The sequence below is a fragment of the Heptranchias perlo genome, chromosome 31, assembly GCF_035084215.1.
Source record: "Heptranchias perlo isolate sHepPer1 chromosome 31, sHepPer1.hap1, whole genome shotgun sequence".
Classification (NCBI taxonomy): Eukaryota; Metazoa; Chordata; class Chondrichthyes; order Hexanchiformes; family Hexanchidae; genus Heptranchias; species Heptranchias perlo.
The window spans coordinates 20,047,079-20,063,740 of record NC_090355.1 but is presented as its reverse complement, the minus strand read 5'-3'; the positions used below and the strand labels follow the sequence as shown (position 1 = coordinate 20,063,740).

Below are 16,662 nucleotides of genomic sequence, written 5' to 3'. Positions count from 1 at the left end.
TGTCTATTACTCATTCATATCATATCCCCATTATCTTTATACATTATTTATAATCCACATTCATATACAGTCCCCATCACCATTACATATTATGCTTAATCCTCACTCATATTTATTACACATTTTTGTGACATAAAATTCTCCCCGTAATTTTAGGCATTTTTAATGTGGGCTGATAAGAATTCCCCAATCTGCTATTAAATGGATAATTATGAATGATTTATGGCCCATAAATTGATACATTCCCATCTATTGATTGAACCCGACATATGATTGGTTTGGGTATATCTCATCCTTAATTCTGTTAGCTCTATTTGAAGGCAAAGTTGTCACTTAATTTTTTTTCAGATCAAATTATAAAACAAAATTTTGAAGAGTTATGTATAGTTATTATATGATGATGTATAAAAACAAATTACAATACAGTAGCATTCCTCATCTCAATCATGGCAAGTCTCACGCTGTGAACCTGGATGGAACATTTCTTCTCTTATGGGATCCAAAAAAATACTTCAGATTCTGGCTTCAAAAGCACAAGATGGCAAATGACACAAGGCCAAGACATTGTGGGCAGCTGAAGACTGTAAAGCTCCAAGGCAGTTACTATAGTGAAGAGATTTTTATGTTATTTTGTTACCAATGATTCATTTTGCGATCAAACCCTAGAAAATACTGTGTTGTTGATATTAGTGGATAAATGTTTAATGCATTTGTATAGCATTTCTTTGCTATTTTATGTAAGGTACTAACCTGTTTAAAATAAATGGATTGGGGAAATGGGTAGTGCAGTAGGTTGGACATGGCCTTTCAAGTTGTGATTCAAGTTCAGTCCAGATTGATGATATGATTGTCTCCTTTGTCTGTAAGGTCCTATGTGAAATGAGTTTGGGCAGTGTCAATTCAGTTCCTAATGGCCATGGGTCTACAGCACAAAACTTTTCCCAATTTGGCACCAATTGGCAATGTCACTGAGACAGGTCTAAGGGTGGTCTGGGAAATGAAAAAAATCCACACTGGTGCAGCTATTCTGAGATGAAGCTGAGGCACACTATTAATGGAGTTTGACCTGGGCTGGAAATGCTTGATGCAAATACTGGATGCCTAAAATGTGTTTCATTCCCCATCATAAACCTCCCTCTTCTTTATGAGTACAAAAAATGATTTGAAAGTGGAGCTAAAACAGTGGACAAAGGGATACAGTTTCATAGGAATGAGATAAGCATTGTTCTGCTAGTACCATCAACAATCATTTCTAGGCTCAAAACAGTATAGTAATATAGCAAGAAACATCTTGAAACTAGAATCAAATATGCACATTTTGCAAAGAATAGAATACCATACATTGTTCCCCATTGTTTTCTGTCCAGTTTAGTTGGATATATATCCTCTCGTATGAGGAAATACACACATCAGAAAATATCTACATATGTTTATTATAAGAAGTCTAACCAAAATGTTGGAAAATAGACCAAATAAAATGTCAAAAATCAAAATATTTTGGAGAAGCATATTCCCATCCTAGAAAAGAAATCCTATACATGGTGTACATTACAGTTACTTCTAGAATTGACAATACATTGCTACGAATCTGCACAAAAAGCAAGATTTCTGTGTATACAGATAAATAGGTATAAAGTCCAGACACACTGCCTCATCAAGTGTATCAGTATTTAATACTTACACAGCTTTAATCTAGTTTATTATGACACGTTAAATTATAGCCGATGGCTACACATTCAGTCTTCACAGTATCAGATGATCACTGTCCATTAACTTGACTTTCATACAAAATTATGCTGTTACTTATCGGTTATATACATTGCACATTAAACTACTGGGTAACTTTACTCAAAAAATAATACTTGTGAGTCTAAGAGTGCTGGACTTAAATGGAATTTACATAGTTATACCAAATTCTGGAGTCATCTTTGAAATTAGTAGGTCTATATAAGTACGATGTAACTGGGTGACAGCTGGCGATATGTCTCTTGTCATCCAGACATCGTCCCCCCATATTATAGTGGACTATGTGCTGTGGATTAAACTGTACTGATTGTTGTTTTTCAGAGCACTTTAATGTTATGTTATAACATTCAGGAATTTGTACACCATCAGAAACATTCCTAAATCTTGGCACAAACACAGTAATTAGCCAACCACGTAGTGTGGGATTATAGCCGCGTGTAGGATAGATTATGTAGGGGTGGCAGGTTGCCTTGCCTGAGGAACATTAGTGAACCAGTTGGGTTTTTACGGCAATCCAGCAGCATTCATGGTGGGTCATATCTGACGAATCTAGTTGAATTTTTTGAGGAGTTCACTATCATGGTGGATAGGGGAGTGCCTATGGATGTGGTCTAAATGGCTTCCCGAAGGCATTTGATAAGGTTCCGCACAAGAGATCAAAGCGCACAGAATTGGAGGAAACCTTGTGACATGGGTTGGTAATTGGTTAGGAGGTAGGAGACAGAGAGTGGGGATAAAGGAAACAGTCTCTGATTGGCAGGATGGGATAAGTAGTATTCCCCAGGGATCTGTACTAGGACCTCAGCTTTTCATCAGATATTAATGACTTGGATGAAGGAATAGACAGTTGTATATCCAAGTTTGCAGATGACACTAAGTTAGGAGGCATAGTAAGTTGTGTAGATGGAAGCAGGAAGTTAAAAAGGGATGTAGACAGACTAAGTGAGTGGTTAAAACTATGGCAGATGGAGTTCAATGTGGGGAACTGTGAGGTCATCCACTTTGGACCCGAGAAAGACAAATCGGAATATTTTCTTAATGGTGAGAGACAAGGAGCTGTGGAGGAGCAAAGGGCTTTAGGTGTCTGTGTGCACAAATCACTAAAAGCTAGTCCACAGGTACAAAAGTAATAAAAAAGGCTAATGGAATTTTGGCCTTTATCTCAAGGAGGTTGGAATACAAAAGTGAGCTAGTGATGCTTCAGTTGTACAGAGTCTTGGTCAGACTCCATATGGAGTATCGCATTCAGGTTTGGGCAAAACACCTCAGGAAACATAGATTGGCCTTGGAGGGAGTATAGCGCAGAGTCATCAGAATTATACCAGGGCTTAAAAAGTTAAACTATGGGGACAGGTTGCATAAACTTGGCTTGTATTCCTTTGAGTTTAGACGGATGAGGGGTGATCTAGTTGAGGTGTTCAAAATGATAAAGGGGTTTGATAGGGTAGATAGAGAGAAACCATTTCCTCTGGTGGGGAATATAAAACAAGAAGGCACAATCTTAAAATTAGATCTAGGCCATTTAGGTGTGAAATCAGGAAGCACATTTTCACACAAAGGGTAGTGGAAATCTGGATCTCTCTCCCCCCAAAAGGCTGTGACTGAAATCGATATTTTTTTTTAGGTAAGGGTAAATGGAGTTGAGGCACAGATCAATTGTGATTTAATTGAATGGCTGAACAGGCTTGAGGAACTGAATGGCCTACTCCTGCTCCTCCGTTCTTAAGTTTTTACTGCTGCCAGACCACAAATGACAAGATTTATTAAATTCAATTTCACAATTTGCCATAGTGGGATTATGAATTTACAACCACTGAATTATTACTTCAATACCGTAATCACTACACTAAGGTGAGGGTTGAATAACCTGTAAATGTCTGAATAGAAAACTGTTAGATGATATAAATGATCATCTGAGTGGGACAATGGAAAGGCACAAAAGGAACGTGCAAAATGAAAAGACATGGGAGAAACCCACACAGAAAAAAAGTCATGAACGTACAGAAAGGTGGAGAAAGAGAAAATAAAGTCTGCAGATGCAGGAGGTCTGAAGTGAAAACAAAAATGCTGAAATCACACAGTGCTGAAAAGAGAAAAATAGGCTAACACATTGGGCACAGCACCCCTCCCCCCCATCCCCCAGCACAGGAATTTTGTTTGGAACAGTGTAGGTGACCAAAGTTGGAGAGGTCAGAATGGGAAAGTCTGCATTTAGTCTCCCCAATGTACGTGACACATTTGTTCTGTTCATAAGTATGACCTTGACCTCCCTGTGATTCATCACTTTTTCTTCCCCTCCCATTCACACACTGATCTCTCCATTTATAACATCCTACACAGTTTCAACCAGGTTCAACACAAGCTTCTGGAACAATATCTCATCTTTCTCCTGGGTGCTCTGCAGCTTTCTGGTCTGAATACTGACTTCAGTAACTTCACTAATGTCCCCCATTATATGTATTACAAGGGTTGCTGGAGATTTGGGGTGAGTCTAGGGATTGGTGACACGGAGGTGGGAGGTAGACTGGCATTTCAGGTGTAGACCTTCAAAACATGGTGGGGGGGGGGAGGGGGCAGGGGTGTTAGTGTGTTTTTACTCTTTCCAGCATTTTTGTTTTCATTTCAGACCTCTGTTTCGGAATCGAATTTCTCCTTTTTTCTAATTTCCCACATTTTACTTCTTTTCTGGGAACTTCGCCCATGTTTTTTTCAGCATCTTAGCTACTTATATGTTCTTTTCATGCCTAACTAAGATGGTCCAACAGTTTTCTACTAAGCAATTTGCAGGTCATTCATCCCATTAATTCCCTCTCTGCTGGAGAATCTGTTGTTCCTTCTCACCTGCCCCCTTCTTTTTTGCCAACCTTCTTAAACATAGAAGCATAGAAACATAGAAAATAGGAGCAGGAGTAGGCCATTCGGCCCTTTGAGCCTGCTCCACCATTCAATATGATCATGGCTGATCCTCTCTCTCAATACCATATTCCCGCGCTCTCCCCATATCCCTTGATGGCTTTTGTGTCTAGAAATCTATCTAGCTCCTTCTTAAATATATTCAGTGACTTGGCCTCTACAGCTTTCTGTGGTAGAGAATTCCACAGGTTCACCACCTTCTGAGTGAAGAAATTTCTCCTCATCTCAGTCCTAGATATCCTACCCTGTATCCTGAGACTGTGACCCCTTGTTCTGGACCCCACAGCCAGGGAAAACATCCTCCCTGCATCCAGTCGGTCTAGCCCCGTCAGAATTTTATATGTTTCAATGAGATCCCCTCTCATTCTTCTAAATTCGAGTGAGTTTAGCTTTGGAGGAGCAAATGCTTGTTTAACTTTCAGTTTTCAGTTATGAGCAAGGGTTACCTCCTAGAGTTTACTTGCATTTTCTAATTGCCTATGCTGACTTGTCCACTGTGTATTTCCAGCATTTTCTGTTTTTCTTTCAAATTTTCAGCAATGGGAGTATATTTTTCTTTTCACCATTCACATTATTGCAGACGTGATGTTTGTGAAAACAATGTCTGTTTACTGTCTTGTTTCGGATACCATATATAAATGCTACTGTAATCCTCAAAACGCTAAAGTACATTACTATTACATTAGTTTATAAATAATTTCTACTTTAAACACATAGCCAAACCAAATGTGAAATCAATGAGGGGTGGGGGGGTGTTAATAACAATGATGCGCAGGATATTCTATCACAATTAATACTGTAAAACACACAAAATTACAGAAATATTTTACCTCGCCAAAATACACACAACCCCCCTATGGTTAGTATAACTCGGGCAAAGTCAGTTTCTTCCTCAGAGCCACATTGTAACACTTTTGCTGTGCAGCAAAAATGGGCAATGTTTATGCTACACATAATATCACTTTCGTCCCACACAATGATTACAAACATGCATATACCAATATAACGGAGCCACTTATATCAATGTCACATTACACCGGACTTGTTTGATCACTGATATTAAAAAAAAGTTGGCAAAGTCCAGATGATGCACTGGCATATTTGCGTCCATGCCGCGGGCGCGGTGCACTCTGGGGGTTGTAGTTGCTGCCGTGACGTTTCTTTATCGGAACAAGGGGGGCGAAGGAAGGAGGCTGGACTACAGCTCCCAGGAGGCGCTGCGGCTCCACTAGTGCATTCAACGCCTGGTGACCATGTCGTTTCCCAGCTTTGCGTGAAGGGTGAAGAGGAAAATACTCCGCTTATTTGTATCGGTTCTTTAAAGCGAACAGCAGCGCAGTTCTATAGCGAGCAGCAATGGGGTCCAGGATTAAGTGAGTTTATTTCTCTCGAGTCTGGGAATTTTGTTGTGTAAGTGAAGGGCTTGTGCCATTTCTACAGCCTATCGAGTACCGCTAGGCCTCGGCATTCCTGGGGCTTGCCTGCTCGGTACACCAGCGCGCAACTCACCAACACGGCAGCACACCCAGCCCAAGCCAGACTGCAAGTCTCTATAGTACAGTCGGGTTTTTAATGTGCTCTTGTTTACAAAGAATTCGGCCCAGTATTGTGTTAATTCAGGCTCTATGTTTGTCTATATTTGAAAAACATGACCTGATGACACCTGGATCATCGATGCCCATGCTTCTGTTTGGATCCAGTTAGATACGGTGTCAGCTTCTCCCAGGCAACTGTCACTATCCCGGCTTTCGTTTTATTTAATTAGCACCAGCCATATTCGTCTTGTAATGTTTATATACAAGTAAGTTTCAACGTAATTCCTTTGATTCTTCCTTCCCAAGTAACCTTGAAGTGGAAAGGAAACGTTTCTGAGCTCCACACGAGCAAAGACCACAGGTAATGGATACCTATGGTCCTGGTTTTAGAGGTGAGGCTACGATATTTGAAAGATTAAACGTCCAGGATGACCTGATCAGGAGAATGGTGGACAGCATAGAAATTGTACCATATACAGCTGACCTGTTGAACTGCAGTGATTGAAGTTTAGCGTCGTTGTGTTTTCACTCATTTTATTTTGATGGTGAGGAGAATTTTGGTGTCTGGATCAAAATGGTCCTTCCACTGTGAATGTCCACATAGGTGACTCTTATCTTGTAAGACTTTCTAATAATAATGTGACAGTCGTTGAATAACCACTGCGGGCTTTTTGGGAGCTCTATGTCTCCATTAGAAATTTTAATGAAAGAACCAGGCTCATTTAAACTTGTTGTCTTAGCAAACTATAATAGAGTGGAGCTTCATATAGTTACCAAATTGCCATGTAAGCTACATGGGATCACCCAGCATACTTAGTTAAAAGTGTTTTAAGTTTGTTTGATTACTTTTTAAAGTATAAAAGTATTGTGGTTTATGTTTATTTAAAAAGGCTGAGGATATAGGATGCCCCTCAATGGATTGCAAGTTAGTATTACAGCCATGGCTTTCGATGATGTCACTGGCACTGAGAGTTAAGCATCAATAGTTTGGTATCTGAATCTCAAAATCGGATTATTGCCTTAAAGTCATTGAGATGTATTGGGCATAAAAAAATCCATAATTTTTTAAAATGTAGAATACTTTATTTTTAATTTGAGATGCCCTAATGAAAGGCAGGATAGCACCACATTTGAATGATTAATGAGGTAAATTAGGAAGTAGACATCCAGCTTGGGTTTTCAAAGTCTGAAGGTTGTAGGAGGAATGAAAGACGAATGGAGGTAAGGAGTTCTCAGGATTTGAGATTCTGGAAAAGAATTTGTTAGAATCGGAGACATTGCAGGAGTCTTAATTTCAACACAGTGAGGATGCAGGGTGGAGGAAGAGTGTAAGAGCAATTTTAAAAAGCAAAGTTCAGAGGAGCACTGACAATTGTATCATCAATAATATGGAGAGAGGATAAAGCTTGTTATGGGAAGAAAAGAAGTTGGAGGCTGAAGAAAAAGAGAAAAAACTTACAAGAGCTTGTCCTATATGGGCGAGGCATTGGCAGAACCTCCTGTTATTTCATGATGTATGCAGTATTCTACCACTATTGAAAGAATGTGTGGGTGCTCCTCTGACGAATCAGTGGAGATAATCTTTGTGAGGGTCCAACCCCAACAGGGACTCTCGCTATTGGCGAGTGCGGACCACAAAATTGGGGCTACAACGTTGCTGCTTCTGCTCCTACTGTCTAGCAAGGCTCCATGTTGGGTGCGGAGTCTCACAGAATTACTGCTACAGAGTTTACCCGGTGATTAGCCGAGCCATATGGACCAGAAAGGTCTCCGGTGTGATTCCCGGTCTGTGCTGATTTAGTTGATCTCAGCTGTGGCAGTTACATTTGGCCTCAGTGCCTCTGAATTAGAAAGAGAAAAATAGGCTAAGTTCCCACTCCTGATTGTTAACTAGCGACCTTTTGTTGGAATTGCACATATGTGGATGTCAGATGAGGACAGGTTCAAGTTTGTATATGATGCCCCTTGCAGTTGAATAGCCTGCTAATACTCAATGTCAAGACTCACAAATGATTGAGGGCAAATTTGTTGAGCTATTGGAGGGTGCCCATGAAACTGTACCCTAGCAAGGACTTAACATATTGAGGGGAAAAAAGGAAAGTATAAGTAATAGCATTTAATTGCATTTTCATTGGCCATAATGCTGTTGATGGGTTGTGTGGCACAGAACCTCAAGGGATATCCTTTTTGTGATGTAAAACCTGCAGTATTACCACATTACTTTTGATGATGAATTTATCTGCAATTCACTGTCATGTATGAATTAGATTTATAATTAATGAAGTTCAAAGGAGGAGCTACATGGTGTAACTTTAAAACAATAATTTAGGCTAACAGCTAATTATCTGTAATTTCAGTGACAATTAAATGTTAATCCTCATGCAAAATGCTGCATTTAATTCTTCAGCTACAGCAAAGCTTTGTTAAACTGCTAACAAATCATTTGCCATGTCATTGCTCAGAATTTTTTTTTAAGCAAGTGAACATTTGTTATTGATATGATAATCTGGAAGTAAATTTCTGGAGAAGTGCTTTGAAGCACCAAGCATGAAAATGCATTTTTTGATGCATGTTAGGACAGGGAGATAGGGTGGAATCAAATGACAGCATGATACATTAATATAGAATTGTACTTGTAATTAATTATTTTCTTTGCACAGTATTTAGCTTAATGTTTAAGACAAGCTTCACTTATAGGGTACTAATTCATCATTAATGGTACAATGTACAGCAATGTGTAGTTGGGATGGTATTTAAAAATATTAGATGTGGTTCAACTTCTTGATTTTTTTTTTACTTTGAAGGGCCTCATTCAGTCAACTCTTTGTGACAAGTGATGGCGACTGTTCCAAGTACATTAGCAAAGTGCTTTAAAGTAGAGAAGGGTTATCATTACTGCAGACAATGATGTACAGGAGCAAATGGCACTAAAATTGTTCTTATAAAGTAGGCATTTAGATCTACTATGCCTATTTTACCACACAGATCTGCCAGTGGAGCAGCTAAAATTTCTAAAAAACATGTGCAGATCAAACAACATTCGACTTATGGGTGACCATGCACTATTCAGTCAAATATGAAGTATTTATAAGTTAAATCAATCTGAGGGGCAAGTTAACATGCTATTAAGACAAAAATTTGCTCTTAAAAATCATGGTCTTGAGCAGGAATTCATTTCAAACGAGGTTATTATTGCCTCAGTATGGATATCATTAAAAAAATTATTTTTTATTCATTCATTTATTGCCCCATCCCTAGTTGCCCTGAGAAGGTCATGGTGGGCCATCTTCTTGAACTGCTGCAGTCTGTGTGGTGAAGATGCTCCCACAATACTATTAGGTTGGGAATTCCAGAACTTTGACCCAGCGACGATGAAGGAATGACAATATGTGTCCAAGTCAGGATGGTGTGAGATTTGGTGGAGAACTTGGGGGCGATGGTATGCCATGCACCTGCTGCCCTTGTTTTGCTAGGTGGTGGAAGTCATGGGTTTGGGAGGTGCTGTAGAAGAAGCTTTGGCGAGTTTTCCTAATTTTTTCTGACTTCCTCTAAAGGTTCTGATTCATACTTGGCTATGGTTCCATGGATGTTTGCATCCTTGTAGTATTTTACCCAAGTGGTCATTGACTGTGAGCGATAGGGAGTGTTCAGAGGCTATTTGACTGTGGGAGACATTGCTGCTGGGCTTAATTCTACTGTCATCCAATGTCCATACGTGTCAATATTCCAGGAGGAGTCACTTGATAGCAATCAGGAGCAGGGACCTTTGTTGTTTTCTTTCCCCTCTCTACTCTACTGCCATATTTTGGGAATATTGAGGCCAATTGTCGTGCCCTAACCTGGACTGAAAACAACCTGGGTCATACTTGAATGACATCAGATTGTACATTTACTTACTGAGCTAGAGTGAAACTTGGTCCAATAATAGCAGCAGTAATGTGTATTATTTGACCAAGTTCCAAAAATCACCTTACATTGATACCACAAGAAGGCAAACAGCACGGCTAACAAGTTATTCCTATACATTGGGTAGAACCGTAGAAGGTTATTTATATTTGTTTAAGTTTTTATTTTCCCACGCAAAATAAAACTCTTGGGGCTCTCCCAATAGCTCATAGCATTTATCTTGTGATCGCTGAGCCTTACAGATCAGGAAAATCCTTAAAAAATAATGCTGATGCTGGAAATCTGAAATAAAAACAGAAAATGCTGGAAATACTCAACAGGTAAGGCAGCATTTGTGGAGAGAGAAAAGGTTCAGCAGAACTGGAAGAAGTTCGAGATTTAACAGTTTATAAGCAAGTACAGAGCCAGGGGAAAAAGGTGAGGGCAGAGGAGGGGAGGAAAGAACAAAATGGAAAGTCTGTGATGGAGTGGAGGGCAGGACTCATTAAATGACAGAAGGAATAATGGTGCAAGGCAAAGGAGGGTGCTAATGGGACAAATTAAGAAACAAAAGATGGGTCTAGAGGTGCCGGAAATGGCAACAGTAGAACCATTACCAGCACCTGCTGTCTCGAAAAAATGGGAGCAGCAGTTATGATCCGATGTTGTTGAAATCATTGTTGAGTCCAGAAGGTTGTAATATGCCTAATCGAAAGATGAGGTTCTGTTCCTCAAGCTTCCGTTGAGTTTCATTGGAAGAGTGTAGGAGGCCGAGGTCAGAGTGGGACAGAGAATTAAAATGGCAAGTGACTGGAAGCTCGGAGTCATATTTGCAAACTGAATGGAGGTGTTGAGCAAAGTGATCACCCAATCCCCAATGTTGAGGAGACTGCATTGTGAGCAGCAAATACAGTTTGCGAACTTGAAAGAAGTACTAGCAAATTGCTGTTTCACCTGGAAGGAGTATTTGGGGCCCTGGACGGTGGGAAGGGATAATCCTCTGCCATTTCCACCATCTCCAGCACAATGCCACCACCAAACACGTCTTCCCCTCCCCTCCCCTCCCCCTTCAGCATTCCAAAGGGACTGTTTCCTCCGTGACACCCTTGTCCACTCTTCTATCACCCCCAACACCCGGTCCCCTTCCCACGACACCTTCCCGTGCAAGCGCAGGAGATGCAACTCCTACCCTTTTACCTCCTCCCTTCCCACTGTCCAGAGCCCCAAACACTACTTCCAGGTGAAACAGCGATTTACATGTACTTCTTTCAATTTAGCATTTGTATTCACTGCTCACGATGCGGTCTCCTCTACACTGGGGAGACCAAACGCAGATTGGGTGATCGCTTTGCTGAACACCTCCATTCAGTCCACAAGCATGACCCTGAGCATCCGGTTGCTTGCCATTTTAATTCTCTATCCCTCTCCCAATCTGACCTCTCGGTCCTCGGCCTCTTACACTATTCCAGTGAAGTTCGAGGAACAACATCTCATCTTTCGATTAGGTATGTTACAACCTTCCAGACTCAACATTGATTTGAACAACTTCAGATCATAACCACTGTGACCATTTATGGCTCCACTAGACCCATCTTTTGTGTCTTTACTTGTCTCATTACCACCCCCTTTTGCCTTGCGCCATCGTCACTTTTTTGTCATTTAATGAGTCCCGTCCTCCACCCTGTCACAGACCTTCCCCATTGTTATTTACTCCCCTCCACCCCCCCTTCTTTCCCTGGCTCTGCTTATAAACTGTTAAATCTCCAACTTCTTCCAGTTCTGATGAAAAGTCATCGACCTGAAATGTTAACTCTATTTCTCTCTCCAGAGATGCTGCCTGACCTGCTGAGTATTTCTAGCATTTTCTGTTTTTATTTCAGGAAAATCCTAAATTTTGATCCCCTGTCAAGGGCAGTATTTGTGGTTCTATTAGCTTTAGTGTCCTGGAGTTAGGGAGGGGAGAAATAAGCTGCGATTACCACAGCTGATCACTGTCCATGCTTGGATGGGCACATGAGTGGATGTCATTGAGGACAGGATTGTGCTTGGCTGTCATCCCATCTTACAAATAGCTTACCAACACTCATTGCCAAGGCTCACATGTGAATATTGATATACTTGAGTGAGGTAAGTGATGCCAGCCCCAGCCACAAGTCAAAACCTTTGGGAGAGGAGAAAATTGTCAAGGAGAGGAGAGGAAACCTTATTATAAGCCTAATTCTTAAGTGGTAATTGAGATCATATTTCGCTGCTGCCAACACTCTATCCTGTCACTTTAATACTCCTCATTACATTGTGTCTCTCCTCTCTTCCTGTAGTTGAGTGGCCATATTGAAAATCCTTTTGCTATAGATTGTATAAATTTACGTGGTTGCTTGGCTACAAATTTGATTAGTTTTATCAATGTCATAAATCTGCTCTGAAATTTTAGGTCTTTAATTCAACGTTATTGCCAACATTTTTGTGTCCCTGAATGATTTGTGGAAATATAGTGCTTAATTTAGTCCAGTGACTGTAAGTGTGATAGGGCTGCTGTAAAGAATCTGAGCAGTAATGTGCATCGTCAGGTATAGATGGCCAGCATCCTCCTTTTCCTCAAGTGCTCTGACCAGCTCTATGTGACAAGTACTATACAAATGTTAATTGTTGTGGTTGATGGGCAATCTTGTGGCGAAGTGTAGGATTGCTGATGAACCATTGAAATATGATATTTATTTCAACTCTTGCTAGACCAAAATTATTATAAACACCACTTCAATGTATTCTGCTTGTTAACTTTTTTTTCTTTTTTAAAACTTCTGCCTCATTTTTATGACTTTGCATCTTGCTTTGAAACATTAAAATGATTGAAACTAATATGAAGAATTTTCAGATAAGGACATTAATGTAATTCCCTACATGATTCTTTTATGGATCTGATGGACCCCTTCTCTAATAAGGGCTTGAAATTTAGGGAAACAGCTTCCTTTTTGGGGAGCTGAATTTTGCTGCTCTTGATTGTGCCTTAGAAAATCTCGTTGTGTTTGCTTACTGCTGAAAAACTCTGCTCTCTGCATCGAGTGGTAGGTTATGCCCAGACTCCCAGCAAAAGCTTCCAAGTTTGAAAACAGCTACAACCCTTCCTAATGGGAACCATCTCCCCCAAATAAATCACAATAGAACAGAGGGGATATTGCATACAGCTTCTTAAGTAGGAGCCTGATTATCGTGTTATGAGAGAGCAGAGTGTAATGTTATACTGAAGGCTGTATTTTAAGGACAACTTCTAGTTGCTGTGAATTATTTGTGGGATATTACAAATTAGTTTTCCTTTCTACGTGACTAATGCTGAGAATTATTTTTTTATTGATATAGGGAAAATCCAGAGAAGGCATTTGAAGTGTACGTTGAAGTAACGCATCCTGAGTCCGGCGGTTCAGGTACAGTGTTCACCTTTGTGACTATCTAATTGCATTTTATTTGTAAGTAGTATATTGAAAAAGCAGTGGCGGCTACACTCACCCACCTAAGTGGCTGCAGGTTTGAAACATGGCAGAAGTTCAGGTGAATTTGCAACTTTTTATGTCTGAAGTTTGTCAGCTGTCAACTGCATAATTGAGATACCCAATATTAAAAAAAAATCTTTCCTGAAGCTGTTACTTATTCTCCCTCCAGTTATCTAGCAGGTTATATCTTGTGTTCACAATGCTGGAGCAATTTCAGCAGGGGTCATCAATGCTTCTGTGACCCATTCATATTTATTGTATACCTGCTGTTTCAGCTGAAATGGTGCTGTTGTTAATACCTGGACACCCGAAATGACCTTGTCAATTGAGCATGAGATCTGAATGGTTTCCACAGTCCTGAAGGACATGTTAATGGAAGAAGTGAAGTGTCACGATGCAAGTGGTATAAGGTTCCGGTATATATTGCACATATATGTTCCTGGTAATTAACTGCAGATTATTTCCAATGAGTCTGTAGTAATGACATTCTAATCATTAATCCTGTTGTCGGAGAGCACGCCAATAGTTTGTGTCCGCAACGACTGCTATGTAAAAATTAACTGAAGAAAGTAACAAGCCCCCCATCACGAGATAAACAGAAAGCATATACTGAACATTATAAATATTACTAAATATCAAGAGTGATTCAAAGAGAACAGTGCAATGTAATGTAATCTTGGTGTTTCTGTTGATGGCTATAAGCCACTTAGGCTTTAGACTGCACTTTTACTATCTGAGATAGTATCGGAGAGTGCAAAGCACACACAGCAAGCCCTGAGTTATACCGTGGGCTGCGCCCTCCACCCTGCCTACTAAGAGATAGCTTTGTGCAAATGTACTTATACACTTATGGAGAGCTGTGCTCTTTTGGCAGGTGGCAACTTCTGCTTTCTCGTCACATTAAAAAGATTCAGTGCTATGTTTCTAATGCTTTCAGTGAGATCTGGTGGATTGTCTGTGTAGTTTTTGAACCCAACTTCATTCCTGATTGGACTTTTACTCAACCTCGCATGAAGACAAATGGTATGAGACACTGCCTGACTTTGGTGTGCACAAGATCTAACTCCCAGGTTATACTGCCACTTTCGAGTTGCTGCACACCTGAAACTCTTTTATTTGATTAGGATGATGTCTGTATAACTGCAGCCTTGCTTTACAATACCATCTAAGCTGTTTGATTAGATAATTACATTCTTGTAACCACTTTCAAACATTTCTATTTAAATATATGATCATATGTGGTTGAGAGTGAACCCAACGCAGTCATTTATTGAAGCAGTTCAAATATGGATGTCACCTGGACTTCAGGACTCAATTGCTGCCAACAGAGTTTCATTAGCCCATAATAAATAATGTATAACAAGTATAGTAATAGGCTGTATTACTTCTTGCTATAATGTAGTTATAAGAGTGGAGAGAGATGTAACAAATATGACCATTAAAGTAGTGAAGATGTTTAATTAAATTGTCCATTATGTCTTCAATCACTGCAGGATAATAATATGATTCATAAGTGGTCTAGTAAAGTAAATATTTTACAGTTCTAAAGCAGAATTATAGCCCAATTAATATCTAGGTGTAGATTAGACTTTACTCCCACATGATATTTGAACATGGTTGAGAAACGTCTGTCAGTAGCCACTGACAAACTGTGGGTAGCATTAGCCATTATACTTACCTACATATTTTTTACATTGGTTGAATTTAGTAATCTTAGCCTCTTGGGAAAAAATGTTTGTATGTAGGTTGTCATGTGTTTCCCTGCTGTATATGTGTTACCACTTTACTGTGATATTCCTGTCCCTTATTTTCAGTTGATGTCATGAAATGCAGCAACTGCAACCAAGACATTAAAACTGATATTACTGTTTGCCGATCTCAATGTGTGCACTTATTTACTTTGACAGTGAGAAATAGACATGATAACACTGGGACTAATAGTATGCCATAAAGTTTGCTTTTTTAATGTCTGCATATGGTAAGCAAACAATCAATATCAAGCCTTTGATATATTGCACACTTCTGGGCTTATACTTTGAAATATGTCATATCTCCTAGCTTAGTGACACTTGTGATCAATATGGCAGCCTGTGTTGTAGTAGTGTTTATAAATGCATTTTTACCTTTTCTTGGCTTTAGATTTCAGTGGAATAACCCATTGGCTTTTCCAGACTTTAGAAGCTTCATATTTTAGAACTTGTTTTTTTTTTAGGCATTTAAAAACTCCTGTTGCATAGTGTTAAACATAATGGGCTTTCTGACCCCTGCAGTAAAATTCTTTTGCATTCTGCTTGAGTACTGCCAGAGTTGAATGCTGTGGTAATGCACAGTGGCCTTCCTCATCTTTCATGGCATATGTAATAACAATATTAATTTTCAGAAAGTTGCTTAATATGGATGCTTATTAAAACATTTTATTGTATGGTTTATTTGATAACTAGAGTGCGCAAATATAATGCAATCGAATGATCTTTTAATTACTGTATACGGACTTGAATTTGTCGGAACAAGGAGCAAATGTGGCTGTAATAAGTTTGGGGTAGGTTTGTACCGTATTTGAGGGGTTCATTTTTGTCTTGCTTTCTACCAGTTTTTTAAAAAAGGAAACATTTTTCATTTTTTAAAATCACGTTCTCTGGTTTAGAGGGCAGGAGATGGGATGCTGTCGGGTGTCTGCTGATAACACTCTAGAGCTATTGCAGGAGCAGCCGAGGGTGATTTTCTGCTCCCTGTAGAGAAGTGCCCGGTTTCTGTAAAGCCTCCACTACTGACATGATGGAGATCGAGATCAAGATCATGGTCAGTTACAAATATGCTGGCAATTTTTAGCACAATGTTTTAGACATATCTTGCATCACTAAGTAGGGTGCTAATGCTCTCTTTCAGTTTCGTAAACTGTACCAGGCAATGGGACACAACTTGATTGATTTTTTTTTTTAGTTACATTTGTGATCATTTTGATCTCTTTTAAAGATGTTGGATCACACAAAATATCTGAAGTGAGCCTGTCTCTTTGACCACATATTTCAAAAGGGATGTACAATAGCATTTACTGAAATGACTCTCAATACATCATTTTGAAAAAAGACGGTTTAAGC

General features: G+C 39.6%; 1 protein-coding gene across 6 annotated transcripts in view; it reads left to right on the top strand.

Annotated features, from left to right (window-relative positions):
• The first annotated feature begins 5,901 nt into the window (after positions 1 to 5,901).
• Positions 5,902 to 16,662, top strand: part of dennd1a (DENN/MADD domain containing 1A) — a 443,149-nt gene continuing 432,388 nt past the window's right edge. For all 6 annotated transcript variants that reach the window (XM_067969687.1, XM_067969686.1, XM_067969691.1 and 3 more), the window contains exons 1-2: positions 5,902 to 6,032; positions 13,434 to 13,498. In XM_067969687.1, the coding sequence (XP_067825788.1) occupies positions 6,016 to 6,032; positions 13,434 to 13,498 (82 nt within the window). In that variant the 5' untranslated portion in view covers positions 5,902 to 6,015. The remainder of the gene's footprint in view (positions 6,033 to 13,433; positions 13,499 to 16,662) is intronic.